Raw genomic sequence first — 21,673 nt, forward strand, 5'->3', positions numbered from 1 at the left:
ATGTCGAGGATATTCAATAATTTATATATAACTATAAAGCCCATTTTTGTCCTATTTGTGCAGTCTAATTTTATGGTGAAGGGGTTAAATTGAACACTCTTACCTCATGTAGTTCCACCCCTGAACTTTTTTCTCTATTATATACATGTATATATATTAGTTGATTGTCACTAATGAAATATTTATTAAATATGTAATTTAAAGTTAATTAAAATATAAATAGATAATATTTTAAAATTTTATTATAAACTCTACTTTTGTTTTAATAACTAATTTTTTTATTACTTGCATTGAGTATATAAAGTTTCCACTATTTTTTATTCTCAAATGTGTAAATAAATTTTGAGTTTTGCTACGAGCAAATATTTACATTTTATCTTTTTATTCTACTCATCAGTTTTACTATTCAACATCAAGTTATATGCTTGGTTAGTATTTTAATTTTGAATTTTGAAAATGAGATTTAGTTATTAGATAGTTTTTAAAAAAAATTATATTTTTAGAAAATAAAAAATATTATGATATTAAAAAAGAGAGAAATAAATGATGATAATATAAAGGGAAAATAGATATTTTAAAAGGTCAATTGAGAAATGAGGGGGAAAATATGTATTGTTCAAAGTTGAGGGGGAGTTTGATTTTAAAAATAAAGTTAGGAGTTTTCGCTTTACCCTTGACTGTGATTTTACTTTTTTTTTTATTGTGGTAATTATAATAATTTCATTACCAAATGGAGTTATGTACAAAAATATAGAAATCTGAGAGTTGGACATAAATAGCCCCAACTTATCAGTAGCAACTTCTGCTTCTAATCTTCTCCTACAGTTTCTAGCATTAATAGATAAGGAGTATACCTTTGCTATAGGAGGTAAAATTTTCTAAAATTAATGACAGTCCTTTATAGTATAGTAGGGGAGTCAAATGAGCAAGTTGGTTGATTTTGAGCGAGTCAAAATAGAGTGAGTAAATAATTGGACTGGCCAATGACCCGTCCAAAAATTACTTGGGCTAAGCTGGGATAGGTCCAAATGGATTAAAATTTGGGTCATAATCCAGCCCGCCCAAATCTTACAAAGTTTTAATTAATGTGTGTTGTTTTTCTATGAATTACTATTTAATTAACAAATAAGATTTTTTTTATGGTCATCTATAATATTTCAAATAAAAAAAATTATTCTAAAGATATTTTAGTTATTTATAGATTAATTTGGATAAAAAATCAACCAAACTTTAAATGAAACGAGATAGAATGAGTTTAACAAATGACCGAGTCAATAATCAACCTAATTTTGAATGAATTGGAAATGAATTTGAGCTCAAATTGCCACATCTGTATCATATGACTAGAGCACATAATCTAAATTATATCCTAGTGAAGAAAGGACATTGGATAGAGCCTCTCTAAGTGGAACTTTTGTTGAATGTATAAAGGACACGTTCTCCATTAAGTTATCCATCAAAAAGGTCCACACAAAGAATGATTGAGGTATAAGAATAATAATACTATGAGGTTTTGCATTTGGGTTCCAGCTAAAATACTGAATGTAAGTTTTCATATGCTCCGATATAGTAAACACTTAAATGAACTTGTTGATCGTAACAAATTGTCCAATAGAAATGGTCGATGTATACACGATGTGATCTTCCACCACTAATGCTTGTGGTGGAATGGCTAGGATTTCACCAGGGTATTAAGCTCTCATTATGCGCGAAATACGGGAAAGGATCGGACTACAAGAGTTTGTTGTACGCGATCTTATCCTGTATTTTTGCAATAAGTTATTTCCATGACTCGAACCAATGACCTCTTTCACATGATATCAACTTTTTTGGTTACGTCAAGATTCTCCCTCCTAAAAATCCTTTATTAAAAAATTTCGAATTTGAATCTTGAGAATGAATAAAATCTTGATATATAAATCTTCCCCTTTTAATGGATTGAATGGGAACCAACAACAAAAAAAAAAAGATCTAGTTTTATTATTACTCCATAAAAAATAATTGTGTTCACCAAATAGCCAAAAATACAAATGGTGGGGCATTGAATTGGAGAAAGAATAGTGAAAGAGCAAAGATGGGTGGATGGGCTTTAATATGCTCTTTTGGATTGGACATCTGTCCTTTTTTGATTTCTGTTTATTTCATTTTTTCAATTTGTAGGAATTATGTTTTACTATTATTTATACTCCTAATGCCAAAAATAATCATACCTTTGTAGTATAAAAAGAAAAAAAACAACTATAAAACTTTTAGTATTTTATATTTATGCACAAATTTTATTTTATTTAAAAAAATTTAAGAGTTGTTGGTGAAATCTACATAAAAATTAAATAGTTTGATTAGCATATTAAAATAGGAGGTAGCAGTGTCAAAAAACAACATTTTTATTTGTTTCATCTTATATACTATAAAATAATGAATTTTTTAGTCCACCGTCCACGTAGCATCAACACAATTTTCTAAACGCAACTGAAAGATAGAAAATTACATTTAATTTAATGAAAATAAAAAATATAAAGAAGAAGAGGAAGTCTTTTTAATGATCACATTGAACTGTTTCATTGTATAAACAAACCCCATTTTTCAATTGTTGATGCTTCTCCCTTCTCTTTCCAAGTAAATTGGGGCAAAACTATACTAGTATTACTCTTCTGGGGATGAGAAGGAAAGTGAAGCTGAGGTGTGTGGACTGTGAACAAAAATATTCTTGAAAAAAAAGGGGAAAAAAAAAGAAAAAAGAGAGGGAAGGATTAGGTAGTGGTTTCTAGTTTACCATCTTGTACTACTATTTCCATCCCCATTTATTATATTTTGTTCGTTACATAATTGTTTGAAAAAGACTCTTAATTTTTCAAGTTTCTTATTATAGGGTTGCCTCAGATCCAAGGTACTCTCAAGTTTTATGTGACAAAAGGTTACCATCTTTTTCAACGTTTCTTGTGATTCTTAGCTTCTTTTACAATTTCACATGACCCTATTTCCTTTTTTATTTTTGGTCTTTTTGTATCAAGATTTATGTGGGTTTTGAGTTACTGAGTGGATTTTGGGATCTTGATTGGTTATTGTCTTCAGAATTAAGTGAAGTGCTGACAAGTCTTAGCTTGGTAATTTTTAGGTGAATTTTCTACCAAAAGGGGGTAGTTAGTTGGTGTTACTACTTTTTTGTTTACCAGATCTGACTGACAAAATTTCCATTTCAAGAATCAGAGCTTAAAGAAAGAACTTTTTTGTTAGATCTTTCTAGGCAATGGAAAATGGTATGAGAAAATTATTGTTGATACAAGGGAAAAAAGGTGATCAGTTAGTTTGACAATGACAGGTTGTGTAATGTCAGAGGGTAACTTTAACTGCTGTCAAGATAGTGATTTTGATGAAGGAGATGTGTTTGGCGGTTGCTCCTCTGCCATTTAGATTAGGTAATAATTTGATCTTTCGCAACCCCCCAAGTATAGGAAGTAGTAGTCATATGGATGCCACTAGGCTAAATTCAATGGGTGACACTACTACAAGTTTGTATGCAGAATCTGCTGAGAAAGACCTTAGTGATACTGTATCATCAAGTAGGAGCGAGGGCGTTCCTTTGCTCCCTATGATATCTGAAAATGATAGAAACAACTGGATTGCTGGTGATGCTGTTGTTAGGGAAAGCGAGGATGATGAGATCTTATCGTTGGACGGTGATCAGGTGTCTTGTTCCCTGTCTGTGGTGAGTGATTCCAGTAGTTTATGTGGTGATGATTTTATAGGTTTTGAGGTAGCTTCTGACATATATGGTCAGAATTTTGTGGATGCTGAGAAAAGCATTTGTAGTGTTGAACTTATAGCTAAGCCCGGAGATCTGGTAGAGTCAGGTGTTGAGGATGATAACGTGAGTAAGCCCTTTGCTGTCAAACTTGAGGAGCAGATTACGGATGGCTCCAGCTCAAAATCATCTCAAGTTGTTGTTCAGTTACCCTTAAATAAAGGGTTAAGTGCAGCAGTTAGTCGCAGTGTTTTTGAAGTGGATTATATACCCCTATGGGGTTTTACATCTGTGTGTGGAAGGAGGCCAGAAATGGAAGATGCACTAGCAACTGTTCCTAGGTTCTTGAGAATTCCTCTACAGATGCTAGTCGGCGACCGTGTTCCTGATGGAGTGAGTAGATGCTTAAGTCATTTGACCGCTCATTTCTTTGGAGTTTATGATGGCCACGGTGGCTCTCAGGTTTCTCTCTCTTTTTACTTACACTGTTATACTAGCTCATTGAATTTACATATATATTTGATACAAACTTGGGATTTTTATTTTCCAGGTGGCGAATTACTGCCGAGACCGAGTTCATGCTGTATTGGCTGAGGAGTTGGAAAAATTTATGGCGAATCTTAATGATGAAAGTATTAGGCAAAATTGCCAGGACCAATGGAAAAAGGCATTTACCAACTGTTTTCTCAAGGTTGATGATGAGGTTGGAGGGACGGGAAATCGTGAGGCTGTTGCCGCAGAAACTGTAGGCTCTACGGCTGTTGTTGCCATTGTTTGTTCGTCGCACATAATAGTAGCAAACTGTGGTGATTCAAGGGCTGTTCTGTGCCGTGGGAAGGAACCCATGGCATTGTCGGTGGATCACAAAGTAAGTGAAACAGTGTATCTGGTCTGACTTTAATTACGTGTGATGTCACTAATTAATCCTTCGGTGCCAATTTTCTTTTTATGTTCTCTTTATTAGCCGAACCGAGAAGATGAATATGCAAGGATTGAAGCAGCTGGAGGGAAGGTTATACAGTGGAATGGGCATCGTGTTTTTGGTGTTCTTGCAATGTCTAGGTCTATTGGTATGTTTCTCCTACCTACCCTATTATCTAGCATTTGCAAATAATGACTAAAGTATCCGTGTGTACTCAACATTATTGGTATCAAACACTCAGCATCCTCCATAGTACAACTAATATCAGCAATGCACGTCATAGTAATACTTTGACACTGCAGTTATTGGTTATCCACGCTCCTAGAGTAAACAAAGAAGATGCTTCTAGTAACAAAATAGAGAATGGGGCTTGATCATCAATGCTAGTCTTTTAGACCATGTAATATAGACCCGGGATATGGTTTAATAATCCATTCTATAGTGGCAAGGCCGTAGGCTCTTATGGCCCAGATGGTTAGGAATGGTATAACAGTGTGCACTAACTGAAGCATGGAACTGGAAACCCTGTGCTGTATAGATTTAGATCAACATTAGTAATAAAGTTGCATATATGCCAGCACAAGCTACCACAAAAGTCTTGTCTAGTTAGGATTTGGAAACGATCCTGGGGAGGATTTTAAGTGCTAAAGAAAATACAATTGTACCAATTACTGTTTCCCATATTCCTATAGTAGATAAGGAAGTCTCATATAGAAGTAGAGCAATGGCTTCGGAAAAAAGTAGAGCACTGGCTTCATAATGTGTTGTAGCCACAAGCTTATACTAGTTCTACAGTGCGCAGGCTTGTTACAACTTACAAGTAAAATTTTGGATACTTATCTTAAACGTTGGTGCTTTAGCAAAACTCAATTGTACTTCGAGAAGCCCATAGTGTGCTTAGGTACTCGGTGCAGGACCCTTCCCTTTTCTTGATCGTGATGGTGTTTTTGAAGAGTTTTTTGGAACTGGCAAATTGCCTTGTTCAAGATACATCAAGACAAGGTAGTGTCTCGGCTGTTAAAATAAGTGCACACACGCTAATATTCTTCGTTAGAGAACTGATTAGTGTAGTGCTTTTCTCCTTTCCCTCCAATAAGAGAATAGAGTGTGCCATTCTCCTTCCTGTTTTACTTATGCTTCTCATTCTGTCTTTCATTTGCTTACATGGATAGATGATCTGTGAATAAGTTGGTTTGTTAGGGAACTCGTCGGGTCATAGTTTGAATTTGAATTTTATTATGGTGCCAACTTGTGAACAATGTGTAGATTATTATTTTGACGAATGCAATTGTAAGCCAAAAGGAGTAATGAAGTTACATTTTAGAATGTGTCAAGATCTACGACATGTCTAGATTCATAGAAGTAGGAGAATATTGCGGAATATTCCATACATTATAGGATACTATAAAATATGATGTGCCGCCTTAAATCTTCTACCTTACCAAAATTTTCGTTGTTGTAATAATTTACATTTATTGTCTATTTTCAATGTTCTTTTTAATGGTACCTCTATCTCATTTCTCGTGACTTACATTTTCTCGATGATTGTTCCGGCAGTATCACCTATGCTGGTCACTTTCCGGGCTATTGTTTAGGCAGTGTGTATCACATTTCTTGAAATGTCAATATAATTGTTATGTTGCTCGTATCCCTCAAGATCTTTGTTGCGGTTGTGTCAATATTACACGATTTTGGGTGTGGTGGGGGATCCGCACCGGGTTTGGTCAACTGATTTTGGGTTCTTTGACTACACTTATGGCCTAGAAGTATAGGTTGGTTGTGTATTTGGTTTTTGGTTTATGTCATATATATATATATATATGTGTGTATGTACTAGAAGTCTTTGTTATTATACAAGTTAACTTATAAATAAAATATTAAGTGTTTATAAAGCATTTGATTTTAACCACAAATACCTTCGCTCTCTAGTCATTTAAGACCACAGTTATTTCTACCATAGATACTATTTGCTTTGTAGTTATTGACAAAGCTAACAAGCACAAATATATTATGATAGATTCTAACCAAATTTCTAACAAAAATACTTACTTTTCTATGTTCAGATTTTTATATAAATTATATTACCATATTTATAAAAATACTGTATTTATAGCAATTTATAATTGTGCAATAAACATTTTATATAACTAATTGTCATATATACGTATATAGTATTCCTCTATATTTATTAGCTGTATCCAGGCACCCTTATTTGCACTAAAGATCCATACTCCCAAGTCCCAAAATTCTTGTGATGACGAATCCGACCTCTAGATCGACAGACGTATCGGATACCCGCACCCATATCCAAGAAACATAGCATAATTGCTCAACGATATATCACTCTTCGATCTGTGCAACGTTGCCATCCAGCAACATTTTCCGTCAGCGCCACGTCTCTTTTCCAGTGACATTTTCTTGTCAGCACATGTTGTCGTCCATCATGTCTTTCCAATCAATACAATGTCGTTTTCCAACAATACGTCATTGTTTAGTTAGTATCTCGTCAGCTCACATCGTCTATTGTCACATCACTTCCCCGTTTCAATTTTCAAATTCAAGTTGTTTCACCACCTTCAGTATGAGGGGCATATTGAATATCAAATGGATTAATGAGATTATATTTTAGGATGTGTCTACTAATTCACATTATATCTACATTCACTGAATAGCAGTAATTGATTTTTGGAGTGTCTCGTAATATTTCCTAGAATATCGCGAAATATTTTGCATTTAATTGTATGTTAACTCCTTACCTATTTAGGTGTAAGAAATATACTTACCATGTTGTAGATGGAAGAACTCAGGAGCGACACTTGTATATTATTACCAAAATCATTTAGAAGTTTCCTCTCTTTTCTCCTCTATTTTCACATTAATCAACAATTATTCAATGTTAACGAACAGAAGAAGTGTCATAGAATATAGGAGGTAGGCGGTTTAACATACGATGAGAAATAAGTTCTGTTTTTAAGAGATTTAAATTTTAAACCAAGCTCTCCTTTTATATTGTCTCCGTGAAAAAAAGAGTAAGAATTTGTGCCCTTCCATCAGTCATGTCTTTGGTCGTGTGGCCACAAACATTTTGGTTGATTTGGTTATGTTCCTGCAAGCCTTCTTCGTTTTCTGATCATCACTTGTCTGACCCTGGTTAGTGCAATTCTTGAGCTATGAACTTCGACTTGGTAAAAATTGTAAATAAAACAGAACCAAAAGAAGCATGGGAACCTTCTGTTTCCTGGTCCCCAGGGAGGTGCTCCTTGATTATGGTGATTGTGATGAGAAGAGAGCTCATTTTGTCTTTCATGCAATTCTTTTTATACCTATGACTAAGTGTGCCTTTGCCATCTGATGTGTAACTTTAAATGTTAGAATGTTCTTTTTCTCATTCTTTCTTCGGTCCAGCATTACATAAAGGACCAACAAATTGTAAACCTGTGCTGAAGCCTGGTTTTGCTTCTAGACGTGTGCAAACTCTTGTCGCTGAAGGCTGAACATGCAGGTTTGTAAATTGAAGAGGATATTACAGTGCCTATAAGATGGAAATTTGTGTCGATCAGTGTTAATTAAAAGCCACCACCTATTACTTCGTGATTGAAGCTATTCGCTTCAAACAATGATGCGAAGGTGATCCCAACAAGAAGCACTTAGTTCTCTGAATCTCAAGTTTGAGAAATTGGACTAATATCAGCATTAATGTATATATGATACTGAAATTAAATATTTAAATATTTTAATTGCATTTTGATTATTATAATACCAAATTCATATAGGTTTGCTATTTCTTTTAATTTTGTGATTGTGCGCTTTACTTCATGCTTTTGTCTTCAAGCCCCATGGAGATTGTCGCTTTTTTGCACTCTTCGCTTTTTAAAAATAGTAGTGTCGATGATCATATACTCAAGTTTCTAATGTCAACTGAAAAATAAAGCCAAAGTGGCATTGAGTAGTTTAAGTTGCTGTATGTGAGTTCATTATTTCCAGAGGCTTAACTAATCTATGATATCCATGATTAAACTTATAGCCAATATATGCCCCAACTTCTGTCATCAAGCTGTGTAGGAATGTGACACGCTGGTGACTTAACATCTCCGATTTGATGTAAGCTATTTTTATTGTATCTTAAGCTTTTGCAATGTGTGCTTTAAATGCAAAGCTGTGAAAGGATTACTCCGTGAGCTTGCTAGAATAGTATATTGCGTATTCAATCTACACTCTGCTTTTCCTTTTTTTCTTCTATTTGACATGAGAATTACCCTATAGTGATAACATCGTATTATCAAGGACTCTAAATGCTAATCCCTCTCCTAATTTTGTTAGCAAGCAAGTCTTTCTTCTATTTCCTTTACATTTTATTTTATTGGCTTTTTGGTTGCAGGAGATAGGTACTTGAAGCCCTGGATAATTCCTGATCCAGAAGTAATGTTCATACCTCGAACCAAGGACGACGAATGCCTTATTCTTGCAAGTGATGGTTTATGGGATGTTATGTCAAATGAAGAGGCATGTGAATTGGCTCGCAAGCGCATACTCCTGTGGCATAAAAAGAATGGTGTAACGCTTACCCTGGAAAGGGGCCAAGGAATTGATCCAGCAGCACAGGCAGCAGCAGAATGCTTATCAAATCGAGCTACTCAAAAGGGCAGCAAGGACAACATAACGGTGATTGTTGTGGACTTGAAAGCCCAAAGAAAGTTTAAGAGCAAAACCTAACATAACTGAAATCTCTCAATCAGCTGTTTCCAATTATAGGTTCACAGTATTGACTTCATATGATTGAATATATCCAGCCCTTTTAATTTTTACCAGGGGAATCTGGGACTTCAGGTTTTCATTAGAGTAGCTTTCTGTATGTATTGTAGTACTTGCTCCATTCTCTGTATGTAGGTTTTCTTCATTTAGCTGTTTGAAGTAGGAGCATACATTATTCCTCCGAGTTAAAGGCTCTGTGAGGTTATTTGCCTCGGTATTACTTGGAAACAGTAATGAGCAAGTAAAGAGATCTCTTCTGAATTGTATTCAAAAGATGCATATCTATTTATACTTTGTATGTGGTTTTCAGAGTATAGACAGAATAAGTTGACTCGATCAAAGAAGACCGATATTCAATGCGGTGTATCTCGTTTATATGATGAACAGATAACGAAAGAAACTAGATGACCGTATATGATACTTACTAACCAGTTCATCATTCACTCATCGAATCTGGTGTTTTTTGATGGTTTTGAACTTAAGGTTCTTACTGCTAAACTCAGCATTTGAAATTATAGGTTCAGAATTTGGTATTTTTCATGTTTATTATGCTCCGTGCAGAAAATGATGTGTTCAAATAAACCTATAAAAAATCTATGGTCCATCCGCCTCTGGTTGTGGATCAATGATAGTTCAACAAGGAGCTAATCCCATTTTAGAATCAACTGTTTGCCAATCATGTTCCTTAGTGGTTTTAGAGTTGTTCATTCATAATGGTAGGACCTAAGGGTCACTGGAAAGAAAGAGGTTCTAATGGTCCATGATTTGAAGTGGCCTAAAGGGACTATTACAGTTGCCTCTTTGCCTGTCTATTCAGTGAACATTTGAGTCTGGTGCAAATTAACTTCATCAGATTACATTCTTAAATTACACTTCCTATTACTACCAACTAATTTTGCATATGCAAGAATTATTATATCATTTAAACATGAACTGCAAAATTAAAATACAGTAAAGAGATGCATTTTATAGCAAGATGTGGGATATGATAATCTCAAGCCACCACAAAGAGCTTAGAAGGACAAGCCAAGTGACTTGTAAACTGGAACTGCGCAAATATGCTAACCAATGCACAGTAATGCTAGGAGTCTGATCCAATTCCCTGAAATATTGCATGCATAGGCTGATTATCAAGTATGAGGTAGTTAATCTTGTGTTCCAAACAGAAATGCTAAGGTCTAAAAGATAGTATCTTCATTGGTGGTTGCTCATATATTAGACCTGGTTCATCTGAGCACAACAAAAGCAGTTCAAAATCAACCGTCACGATTTATTAAATATGTAACCTAGCCTATAGTTTGCTCAACAAAGGATCATCAGAGCTTTTATCGTTTTTTCAGAGACATAACCATTTAAAAAAGTACCATGATTAACTTATTGATGGAAACTAGAAACTCCCTAAAGGGGACACTAAGTTCAACAACAGCTACTTCAGTATTTCCTATACGCTAGCTCCATCACTGCCTCGGAAAGATTCTTCTCCTTTTGAATGCTTTGAACCCAGTTTGCATTAATGTGAACCCTCTCGATGCTCTGCTTCAACGTTCTTGCAATGTAAGGCTTGGTACGGCTAGCAAAAAACTCTTCAACTTCTTTTGCCTTCTCATAGGATGAGAACTGAAGAAAAGAAAGATTGAGCCAAAAGATCAAAGACTATGTAGTGAGTAATTTATAAAATTTGTTTTCCATGCTTCTTGTGATTACACAACAAGGCAGATGCCATAGATATAGCTTTTGAATCAAGTTGTCCTATAATAAAATAGTAAGCAACTGCATGCAAATGCTAGAGAAAGATGGCAAAGGAGCAGAAACAAACCGGTGACACTGTTGCACTGATGAAGCGGGTTAATAGGAATCCAGAGCCGTAAGTCTTGTGGATATGATCCCATTTGTCCTGTATTCAAACAATTTATTAGAAGACAAAAAATCAAGAATCATGCCTCATTGCATTTTTCTGAGAAATCTATTGGTTACGAAATGCAGCATTTGACACTAGTAATTTTATAAGAACATGTTGCACTTCCTCCTCCTGAAATAATTGCACTTTGGACTAATGTGAATTCCTCAGTCTTACAGCCTACGTTTTTACAAGTAACAATTTAATACAATTTACAATGAACATTTTTTCAAAGGTATCTTATTAGGAATTAGTAATAAAAGAAATAACTCGAGGAATGCAATGCAATATTTCTAGGAAAGGGAGTACTCACTTGCAACCATTTCCACGCAGTTTCGCGGCCTTCTAAACTAACTGCAAGCCCGTGAACACAATCTTGACTCCGTACCTAAAATTTCCAAACACAGATTACACTTCGAACATTTTGTTGAAACAAAATACACACACTCTCTGTGCACAAAGAGATAAAGAGAGATAATCCAGTGCCATGTAAAAATCAAGAATACCTCAGAGCATAACAAGAAGTTGAGAATTTCAAGGATAATTTCGGGGTCCCTGCAAGATGCCAATGAACCTATAGAACAAGAAAATGCACTTATTGGTTGGACATAAAGTTTCATAATCAAAACATTTAATTTCATAATTGGCATGAGTTGATAGATTACTTAAAACCCGTGTCTTTTCTTGGCTGAGGTCAGTCTCTCGGTAAACTCTTAAAAGAGCTTCAAACCCTGATCTATCTGATTTATCCACCCGCTGCATCACAGCTACATAAACAGCCTGCAGAGGGGAGGGATTAGGATCTGCATAAGGTACAGAAGAAATGAATTTTGAGTTACAATATATTCAAGTGTAGTTACCCTTCTCAAGTCAGGAGGAAGAACAGCTGTGTTTCTGTCGTCCAAAAATATGTGGAAGCGCCTGATTGCTTCATTTATTGTTTCGTCATGTCCAAAGGCAGCCAGAACATTCAGAAGCTCCCCTCTCAACATGGCGTCAAGGTGGCTTTCCCCTTGTTTAGGGTCCCAACCAAGTCTCCTGTCGATAAAGGAAAGTCCAATTAGAAGCAAACCTTTAGTGCCACATTGGAATATGAGATTAATGGTCAAGTATCTAATTTCAACTGGGAGCCTTAGACTAAATTCCCTCTTCCAACTCCATAAACAAGTTTTCCTTTTCTCTAAAGTTTTCTATTTGTGATGTCTATTCCCGGTTTGAGGAGATGAATAAAGGGTAAATGTGACCAATTTAACACACCAGTTTACCCGTTCATTCTTTTCGAAAGGCATTATTGGCAGCAGATTTCTTGTTTCTAGATAGGTAAACAGAAGATATCTAGTTAGAAGAAAACTATATCTCTAAATTGATTTCAGCGCTTATAAACAGCTCCCAAGTCCTCCTAACTTAGAATTAGAGCTACTAGACAAAAGAGAACAAGATGCAAGTTCTAAATCTTTTTTGTCAGGAACTAGCCTCGGAGAATCAACAACAACAACAACCCAGTATAGCCTCGGAGAATAGAAATTCATTTTCTTATCATAGACAAGAGGGTTTGCTCTGATGGTAAGCAACCTCCACTTCCAATCAAGAGGTTGTGAGTTCGAGTCTCCCCAAGAGCAAGGTGGAAAGTTCTTGGAGGGAAGGGTGTCGGGGGTCTATTTGGAAACAGCCTCTCTACCCCAGGGTAGGGGTAAGGTCTGCGTACACACTACCCTTCCCAGACCCCACTAAGTGGGATTATACTGGGTTGTTGTTGTTGTTGTAGACTTGACCCGTGAATGTCAAGAAAGCCAGAGCAGGCATAATTCTGTTCTGATTTATGTTGCTCTCTGCTATATCCAATAGCTTTAGTTAGAAGACATTCACCTATCCATGTTTATAACATTAAAAGTAGAATCACTCCAACTATGCGCTATTCTCTCTTTCTTTTACACTGTTTCAGGATTTCTTTCCCCCTTGAACTGCATCTTGGACGATGACCAAAAATACAAAGATAAGGTAACATGCTTTGTAGTTTCGAAAAAGAAGTAACATACTCTGCAGAAAACTGGAAAAGATTGATGAAAAACAACTTTATGTGATCCTTCAAGTCAGGAACAGCATCAGCTGCAACTCTTGAAACTTTGTAACTTATCTGCATGAAGGGAAAACCGTTAATTTTGGACTGACCGAACTGATAACTAAAGAGGTCTATAACGTAGAGAAATTACGCTGATCAGGTTTGATAGAACAGTGTAGTCGAGCTCCTCCCTGAAAGAAGCCATCAGGGCAAGCAAAGACAACAAAGACTGATGACAAGCCATCGATAATGCATATGAATCATCTAAAATGCCTGTTCAGGACAACATAATCCCATCAATAGTCGATTTTAATTATTAAATATTAGACTTCACAAAAATGCAGTAATTATTACCATATTTATCATTTGTTGATAAGCACTTGCTCTCTATGGCATATCTGAGTCTAGCTGATAGCTCATCATCATATTTAACTCTATAAAAACCTGTTTGGTCCACGTTAACTTTTATCCAGGGATTGCCTTTAGAAGAAGATGAGCATAATAAGTCCTTTACATCAAGGGCTTCTGACTTTTCTTGCATTAAGAAGCTTTTACGAGCTTCATAAGAGCCACAACAGAGTGTTAACGGAACTATCCATTGCCCATCACCATGAGAACCACTCAGTAAAAATTGTGTCTGGTGCACGGAAACACAAGTTAGTATGGAGAAGACAAGACTTGGGTAATGGAAATATGCATTTGATTTAGAAACAAGATAACCTGGTCACATTCCAGCTTTTGGTCTTTTATTTTGACAGAGACGACTGGGTAACCTTGTTGCTTTGTCCAGGAGTTCATCAACTTGTTCACAGGTTCACCAGACTCCTCCTGAAGGACAGACCATAAATCCTCTGTCTTCGCATTTGAGCAAGCATATCTTTTTATGTATGAAGCAAGTGCCCTCTGGTTTCATGAAAAAATTAGAAGAGACAAATTCATCAGTCCCTTACAAGCAAGCAACAGCTACATGATATTCTGGAAAGAAAATCTTTTTTTAATCAGTAAAGTGAATTTTTTTAATTTTCCCAGCAATAAGCATATGCTGGTGGTATTTACAGTATAGCCACATTACAACTTGTGTAATGAGCTCAAAAATCAGCAATGGCTTCTACATCATATTACAACAACAACAACAACAACAACGACCCAGTATAATCCCACAAGTGGGGTATGGGGAGGGTAATATGTACGCAGACCTTACCCCTACCCCGAAGGGTAGAGAGACTGTTTCCAGGAGACCCTCGGCTCAAAAAAGCAATAGGAGTCGATATATTAGTACCATAAAAATGCATAATAAAATAACAACAATATAAGAGATATGAAATACAGAATACGAAATACGAAATTCGAAATAGATGGCTGGTATAGTAAAACTAGCAGGTAAAGCCCTGCATCAATAGACGACCAATGACATTCTTAGTCTAACTCCTAACTGGCTAGTCTCACTCTATTGTGCTGTAGAAATATTCACAACTTTCCCCTAACCTACAACCTTAATGCTCGACCTCCATAATTCCCTGTCAAGGGCCATGTCCTCAGTAATCCTAAGTCGCGTCATGTCCTGTCTGATCACCTCTCCCCAATACTTCTTAGGTCGCCCTCTACCTCTCCGCGTGCCCACTACAGCCAGTCGCTCACACCTCCTCACCGGTGCATCAGTGCTCCTCCTCTGAATGTGCCCGAACCATCTGAGTCTTACTTCCCGCATCTTGTCCTCCATGGGGGCCACGCCCACCTTCTCTCGAATATCTTCATTCCTAATCTTATCCATCCTTGTATGCCCGCACATCCACCTCAACATCCTCATCTCTGCTACTTTCATCTTCTGGATGTGTGAGTTCTTTACCGGCCAACATTCAGTTCCATATAACATTGCAGGCCTAACCACTGCTCTATAAAACTTACCTTTTAGTAACGGTGGCACTTTCTTGTCACACAAGACTCCCGACGCTAACCTCCACTTCATCCACCCCACCCCTATACGGTGTGTGACATCCTCGTCAATCTCCCCGATCCCCTGAATAACCGATCCAAGGTACTTGAAACTACCCCTCTTGGGAATGACTTGAGAGAAAATCCAGATCATATATTTTAGAAGGATGGTCAATGAGGAGATACGCAATAGCGAAGTTTCTTTTTTGACAAACTAATGGCTGCTGTTTAAAAAATGGTGGTTGACAGCAGTATCCGATTAATTCACTAGAAAACATCACTTTTTTTTATAATCGTGGTGTCCGTGCCAGCTTGCGCGCACCTCGACTAATCTAATTCCATAGGATACCTGCCACCTCCCACCAGCAACAGATACCAGGTAACTCTATCCACCAAGGCTTGGATAGATGGGAAGAAATCACCTAGTGTTGTTTGCCTCAGCTGGAATTTGAACCTGAGACCTCATGGTTCTCACCCACTTTATTGACCACTAGGTCACACCCTTGGGTGCATAAAACATCACTTTCAGGAGGACTTTTATAGACATGTGTACTGCATTCACTGCTGCGTTTGTTAAATTCACTCATTAAAGAATACTTCAATGGAATAACTTTAAGTCGCTATACTCAAGCAATGAAATGCATTTTCAGTGCTGACTACTCTTAAGTCTTAACTACCTTGATGGGATTAGCAATACCTATTTTACCTTTGGAAAGTCAAATATTTAAATTTCCAGTAATTATGAGATACACCATTTATCAAGTCCAAGAATATAGAAAAGACAGTACTACTTTCTCACTATGCAATTAATGTTGAAGATACAAGTATCTCTTCATCCAAAACTCTAGACTAATGTGACTTTATTACCAGAATAGCAGTTAATCCACACAGTAACGATCACAAACACTCAGAGAAAGACTTATATATAATACTCCCTCTGTCCGTTTTAGGTGACACACTTCCGTCTAAAAAAAGAGTGGCACCTTTCTTTTTTGGGACAAGTTGATATAAATGTTCATTCTGTTTTTCATTTGTTGATTAAGTAATGATATAAACGTTCATTCTTTTGCAAGGAAAGAGCATGAAAAAGCATGTGGAACTCTCACCACCACAAGGATAATTTTTGTTCTCTATGTGTGTGTGTGTGTGTGTGTATATATATATATATATATATATATCTCAAAGGTCTTCTTTAATTTCTTAAATTACGCCCCTAGTCAAACAGGGTGGAGGGAGTAATAATTAAGGGCAAGCAAAGTTTTAGTGTAACTTAGTCAAGAAGCCGTTTGAACTTTCTACTAATAATACTTTACAATCACCAGTTAGGAAAGATAAGATGTTAAAAAGGGGCATTGCATTGAATGATATAGTTCCTCTTTCTAATTCACCCTCCCACTTTCCATCTCCATCATCCGACACACAAGTGTTAGTCAGGTAACCAGTATATGTATAAAAAAACACAACAAAATGGCGGACAGAAATATAGCACAAAGGGGTTTAAATGAAGACAAAAGAAAAGAATGTTAACATAGTAAATAATGGAAATGCAAACCTGGAAACTTTCAGGTCCAAGATAGCTCTGTAACATCCGAATGACAGATGCACCTTTTCTATAACTAATCGCGTCAAAAATTTCATCAATTTCTCCGGCATGATTGATGTCAACCTGGTAAGACAAAATAAGATTTGTAGAATAATTCTAAAGCTAGCCCAACTAATACTCTAATAGATGTCAATAACTGGTGATTAAGCACAAAAATGCATCTTGAATTTAGCATAATACAAGAACTGGAATGAATGTTGCTTCATACCTCAATGGGGTGGGATTCTGCAAGCCCATCTAGACGAAGTCCCTCAGTGGCCTCTTCAAGAAACTGAGTCCAAATTTTCCATTCTGGGAACAAACTATCAGTCGCCAAATAACTCACCTGAATACCGGTCAGAGAAAATTAGAATGAACAGCTCACAGACCCAGTCAACGTACAAAAGCATATACTTCTAAGAAAAGCAGCATACCCATGTTGCAAACCCCTCATTCAGCCATAGATGTGTCCACCATTCCATTGTTACAAGATTCCCAAACCACTGATGAGCAAGCTCATGAGCCACCACAGTCGCAACCTGAAGAAAACCCAAATTTTATTCAACAGGTCCAAGATATAAATCAGACAGTTTAATACCACGTATTATAGGAAGCCAAATAACTCCCAACAAATTTGCAATACCCTCTGCTTGTTAGCAGCGGCAGAATGCTTATCATCATAAAGCAATGCTGTTTCTCTGTATGTAACAAGACCATAATTTTCCATTGCACCAGCAGCAAAATCAGGAATGGCAATCATGTCCAATTTGGGAAGTGAATATGGTGCACCAAAGTACCTGCGAGTGTTTTACTCCACAAATTAGAATACATTTTCAAGCAGTTGTTTAGAACCCCCCCCCCCCCTACAAACCAAAAAGGAAACTTAAGCTGGAATAACAGTATATTATCAATAAGAATATTTAGAAACTAATTCCTGGATTACGTCAGGGAAATTTTTTCCAAGTTTTAATCCTCCATGATCCTCTTCTTCATTAGTTTCCTTTTTATAAATACAAGGAGAGAAACATATATAGTGAAAGTGATGCATACTCTTTGAAGAGGGGTAGCGTTTTGACAGAAACATGTAATGCGAAGCTCCCTTGATTTGCCTTGCCTACCTGACAGTATACTCGAACAGGAATTCCTGCACAAAGTGATGTTAATTAGCAAAGAAAAAAAGGTTATAGACATATTCAGTAAGACCAGTATAAGTACCATCAGATGTATAATCCTCAACATAGTCGAATAAGCCAACCACAAATGCCACCAAGTATGTAGACATGATCGGAGACTCTTGATATTGAACTGTTTTAAGATTCCCCATCACTTTTTCGTCTTCAGCTGGCATGTTAGAAAGAGCTACCAGTTCCGATGGTACGTCTAGTGTAATTTTAAAGGTGGCCTGGATAGTTCACATCAAGTAAGACAAAGAAAAATCTGAACAACCAAATCTTGTAAGGAACAAATAAAATACTTAACAAAGACTAGAAAAAGAAAGAGAAGTTATTAGATCATCAAGTTCATATGTGTTTTGTTGCATTTATAGCTAAATATCTTACGATCAGCTGGTTCCAATAGCAATTAACATTATTGAGTAGATAAACAAGGAGAACGTCAAATGCTGGCAATACCTTACAAGCAGGTTCATCCCAGCATGGAAAGCAACGCCTGGCATCAGCTGGTTCAAATTGTGTAACAGCCATGTTCCTCTTCTCCCCATTATGCTCGTAGGTACTGCAAAGAACCAATCAATACAGTTAAGCAATCTACATGTAGCACAATCATATTGAAGTAACACGTAGATCAGCCGCAAAATTATCCTCTCAGTTGACTTCTAAAGTAGAGGAACATTGTTTTCTAGTTCTTGGTTGTGAGCATGCATTCTAGACCTTTAAGCAATCTACATAATTATAGCACAATCATAATGGAGTAACACATAAATTTTCTGTGAAAGTCGGCTGTCAGTAGACCACCTGACCCTTAATCTTTTAAAAGAAACAGTTGTTATTTGGTTGCCGCTTGTGAGCAGTGGCACAACATAAACAGAACCGCAACATTTTCCTCTCCTACTTTGTCTCTAAACCAAAAATACTAGAGGACTACCAACAATTGCTAGGGGAATAAAAATGTCTGATAGATGTATTGGCTCCCTCATCAACAAGCTCCATCTAGAACTAATACAGTTACGCCGCCACATAGTAATGTTGGGGCCTCGCCAACGTATCTTCCGCATAGAGATTATAGAAGTAGGTATAACCCTTGAATTAATCAGTATCTGCCCTAATCCTTATACAGTATAACAAATAGATAGATATCCTTCATAAATATAAAAGACAACAATACAATGAAAATGTTTCATGAGCAATCAATAACCATCTATACTTGGAAAAAGAGAATCAACAGTCATCACTACAGCAGATTAAAAAACCAAGTATCTCAACATTTAGTTCTTCTGTCTAAAGATGGGAAAAATCAATACCTTCTGTAAAACCCTTTCATCCTATCATTCAGCGTTCCTTCAAACGCCATATTCAGAACTCCAATACCAAGTGGCAAACTTTCTCCAAACTCCACAACCACTATCTCATCCTCTTCAATCAACCCCACCTCCAATGCCTGGAATACCTATACACACAAAAACAAACACATGTTCAATAAAACAAAACAACAAGAAAACCACATATCAAACTACTTATGATGAAAAAAGCTTCAATCTTCAAAAGGGTCAATCATGAACAAACACATGGTCAATAAAACAAACAACAAAAAGATTACATATCAAACTACTTTTGATATAAAAAGAAAAGCTTCAATCTTGAAAAGGGTCAATCAAGATAAGCATTTTGTTTGAAGATTAAAGCATGGTCAATAAAACAAACAACAAAAAACTCACATATCAAACACACACACACACACACACATAGCTTCAAACTTGAAAAGGGTTCAATCAAGAAAATCACCTTGGTTGAGGATTTGAAGAGAACGGACTTGGGGTCAACAGAGAGTTCAGCAGCATTGAGGACAATGAATTTGGTGTCAGAGACAACATCAACGGAGATGTCAACGGCGCCGGTGAATTTACAGGCGACAAGGTCTGGTTTCAACCTTAAATCGTACCTTTTAGGAACAGCAAATTTGGGAAGACGAGGTTGTCCTTTGAATTGATTGTACTTGTGTTCCGCCATTGTTCAATCTTAAGATTGTTGGGTTTTTTCTCTATGTTAATATATCTTGGGATCTGGATGACTACTATGAAGGGAGTTGTGTAGTATTTATAGAGTTTTTACTATGAAGTGTGTAATCCTATGTTGTAACGTTTTAGTATTTTATAATTTGTTTTTTTTTCTTTTTCGGTTTATCTCTTTTCGTAGAGTAAAAAAACATGTCTATTTTTTTTGATTAAAACGATAATGTTATATACACTATCTTGGTTCAAAATGAAGAACTTCATTCCAAAATTTGTCCAATTATTATACAATAATTTTTTAATAAACGATTATTTTTATTTTTATTAATCATTTTCTCTTAATATGTGAACAACGAATAGTTTATGAGATTTCTCAATGTATAAAATCGTTTTATTTTGTCGTTCCTCAATATGAGTTGAAGGCTCATGCAAAATGGATTGCCTCAACATTATAATCACTAGCTTATAACCTAATATCGCCATGCATTATTGTAACACTCCAAAATATTTTTTGAAGTGCTTAAGCTATTAAGAAAGTTGATGTGCGCCAATTATATTATTTTGTGTGCAAAGACGGACTATTAATATGATGGATATCAATTGGATATGATAATAAGTGTATGAAGTATATTATAAGTGATTTGGGGTGTAAGAAGAAGCCCAAGTCTAAGCCAAGTTGGAAAATTTCAAGATAGACTAAAATTCTAAATGAGCACGCACAAGATCACACTTTGGACGAGCATATCTACATATATATAAGGTGTTATGTGATGCACAACCTATCAAATTAAAGGTCTTTGAGTCTAGTTTCTAACGCTTCAAACCGTTCATCATTTGGATATTTGTACAAAACTTTATGATTGATTTACCAAAGGCGGGTTATGCTGTATTCTGGGGCAGAGGCAAATCGTTGTTACCAAATGCGATTTATAAGTCGTATTCGACACCTGCGACTTACCTGGACTGTCACGACCCAGATTTCCCACCCTCGGGAGTCGTGATGACACCTACTAATGTGAGATACACAAGCCAATCCTTAACAGCTTACTTCATTAACAAATCACTTCTTTTAACGATTATCAGCGATAGTATGAAAACAGCGGAATTTAATAATGTATGGAAGAGTTAAATTAAAGAAACCAAACAATAATACGGAAATCGACATATGCCTCTACCCAAGAACTGGTGTCACATTACTCACGAACTTCTAAGAGTACTAAATACAACCGTTTGAAAGAAAAATATAAAATGTTGGTCTCGAATACATGAGATAACAGACTGAAATAAAGATAGAGGAGGCGACGGGCCTGCGAACGCTTGCAAGGCTACCTCGGTATCTCACTGGACTGAAAGTTGGCTCCCGCGCTACTGCTGCTGTCCAAGACCTGTATCTGTGCAAAAAAGCACAGAGTGTAGTATCAGCACAACCGACCCCATGTGCTGGTAAGTGTCTGGCCTAACCCCGGCGAGGTAGTGACGAGGCTAGGACCAGACTCCAGATAAACCTGTGCAGTTATGTACTATATGGAGGAAAAGTAAACAGGTAATAAGCAATCAAAGCTGGGAAAGGGGAATCATGCTCCGGGGGTAGCAGATAAAA

General features: G+C 36.4%; 2 protein-coding genes across 2 annotated transcripts; one reads left to right on the top strand and one right to left on the bottom strand.

Moving 5' to 3' along the window:
* Nucleotides 1–3,235: 3,235 nt before the first annotated feature.
* On the top strand, nucleotides 3,236–9,710 carry LOC104247920 (protein phosphatase 2C 50-like). The gene is made up of 4 exons (XM_009804069.2): nucleotides 3,236–4,204; nucleotides 4,293–4,610; nucleotides 4,707–4,812; nucleotides 9,043–9,710. Exons 1-4 carry the CDS (start codon nucleotides 3,371–3,373, stop codon nucleotides 9,375–9,377), a joined length of 1,593 nt encoding a protein of 530 aa, XP_009802371.1. The 5' UTR covers nucleotides 3,236–3,370; the 3' UTR covers nucleotides 9,378–9,710.
* Nucleotides 9,711–10,588: 878 nt separating this feature from the next.
* Nucleotides 10,589–20,139, bottom strand: LOC104247919 (aminopeptidase M1). Its single transcript, XM_009804068.2, has 19 exons — nucleotides 19,847–20,139; nucleotides 19,366–19,511; nucleotides 18,518–18,620; nucleotides 18,102–18,288; nucleotides 17,937–18,030; nucleotides 17,530–17,683; nucleotides 17,321–17,425; nucleotides 17,116–17,232; nucleotides 16,857–16,970; nucleotides 14,093–14,275; nucleotides 13,727–14,009; nucleotides 13,524–13,645; nucleotides 13,350–13,447; nucleotides 12,174–12,351; nucleotides 11,979–12,093; nucleotides 11,820–11,887; nucleotides 11,627–11,701; nucleotides 11,233–11,310; nucleotides 10,589–11,033 (listed from the first exon to the last, which is right to left on the bottom strand). The coding sequence occupies exons 1-19, from the start codon at nucleotides 20,069–20,071 to the stop codon at nucleotides 10,848–10,850; spliced, it is 2,631 nt and encodes an 876-aa protein (XP_009802370.1). The 5' UTR covers nucleotides 20,072–20,139; the 3' UTR covers nucleotides 10,589–10,847.
* Between the last annotated feature and the right edge of the window lie 1,534 nt (nucleotides 20,140–21,673).

The sequence above is a fragment of the Nicotiana sylvestris genome, chromosome 8, assembly GCF_000393655.2.
Source record: "Nicotiana sylvestris chromosome 8, ASM39365v2, whole genome shotgun sequence".
NCBI lineage: Eukaryota > Viridiplantae > Streptophyta > Magnoliopsida > Solanales > Solanaceae > Nicotiana > Nicotiana sylvestris.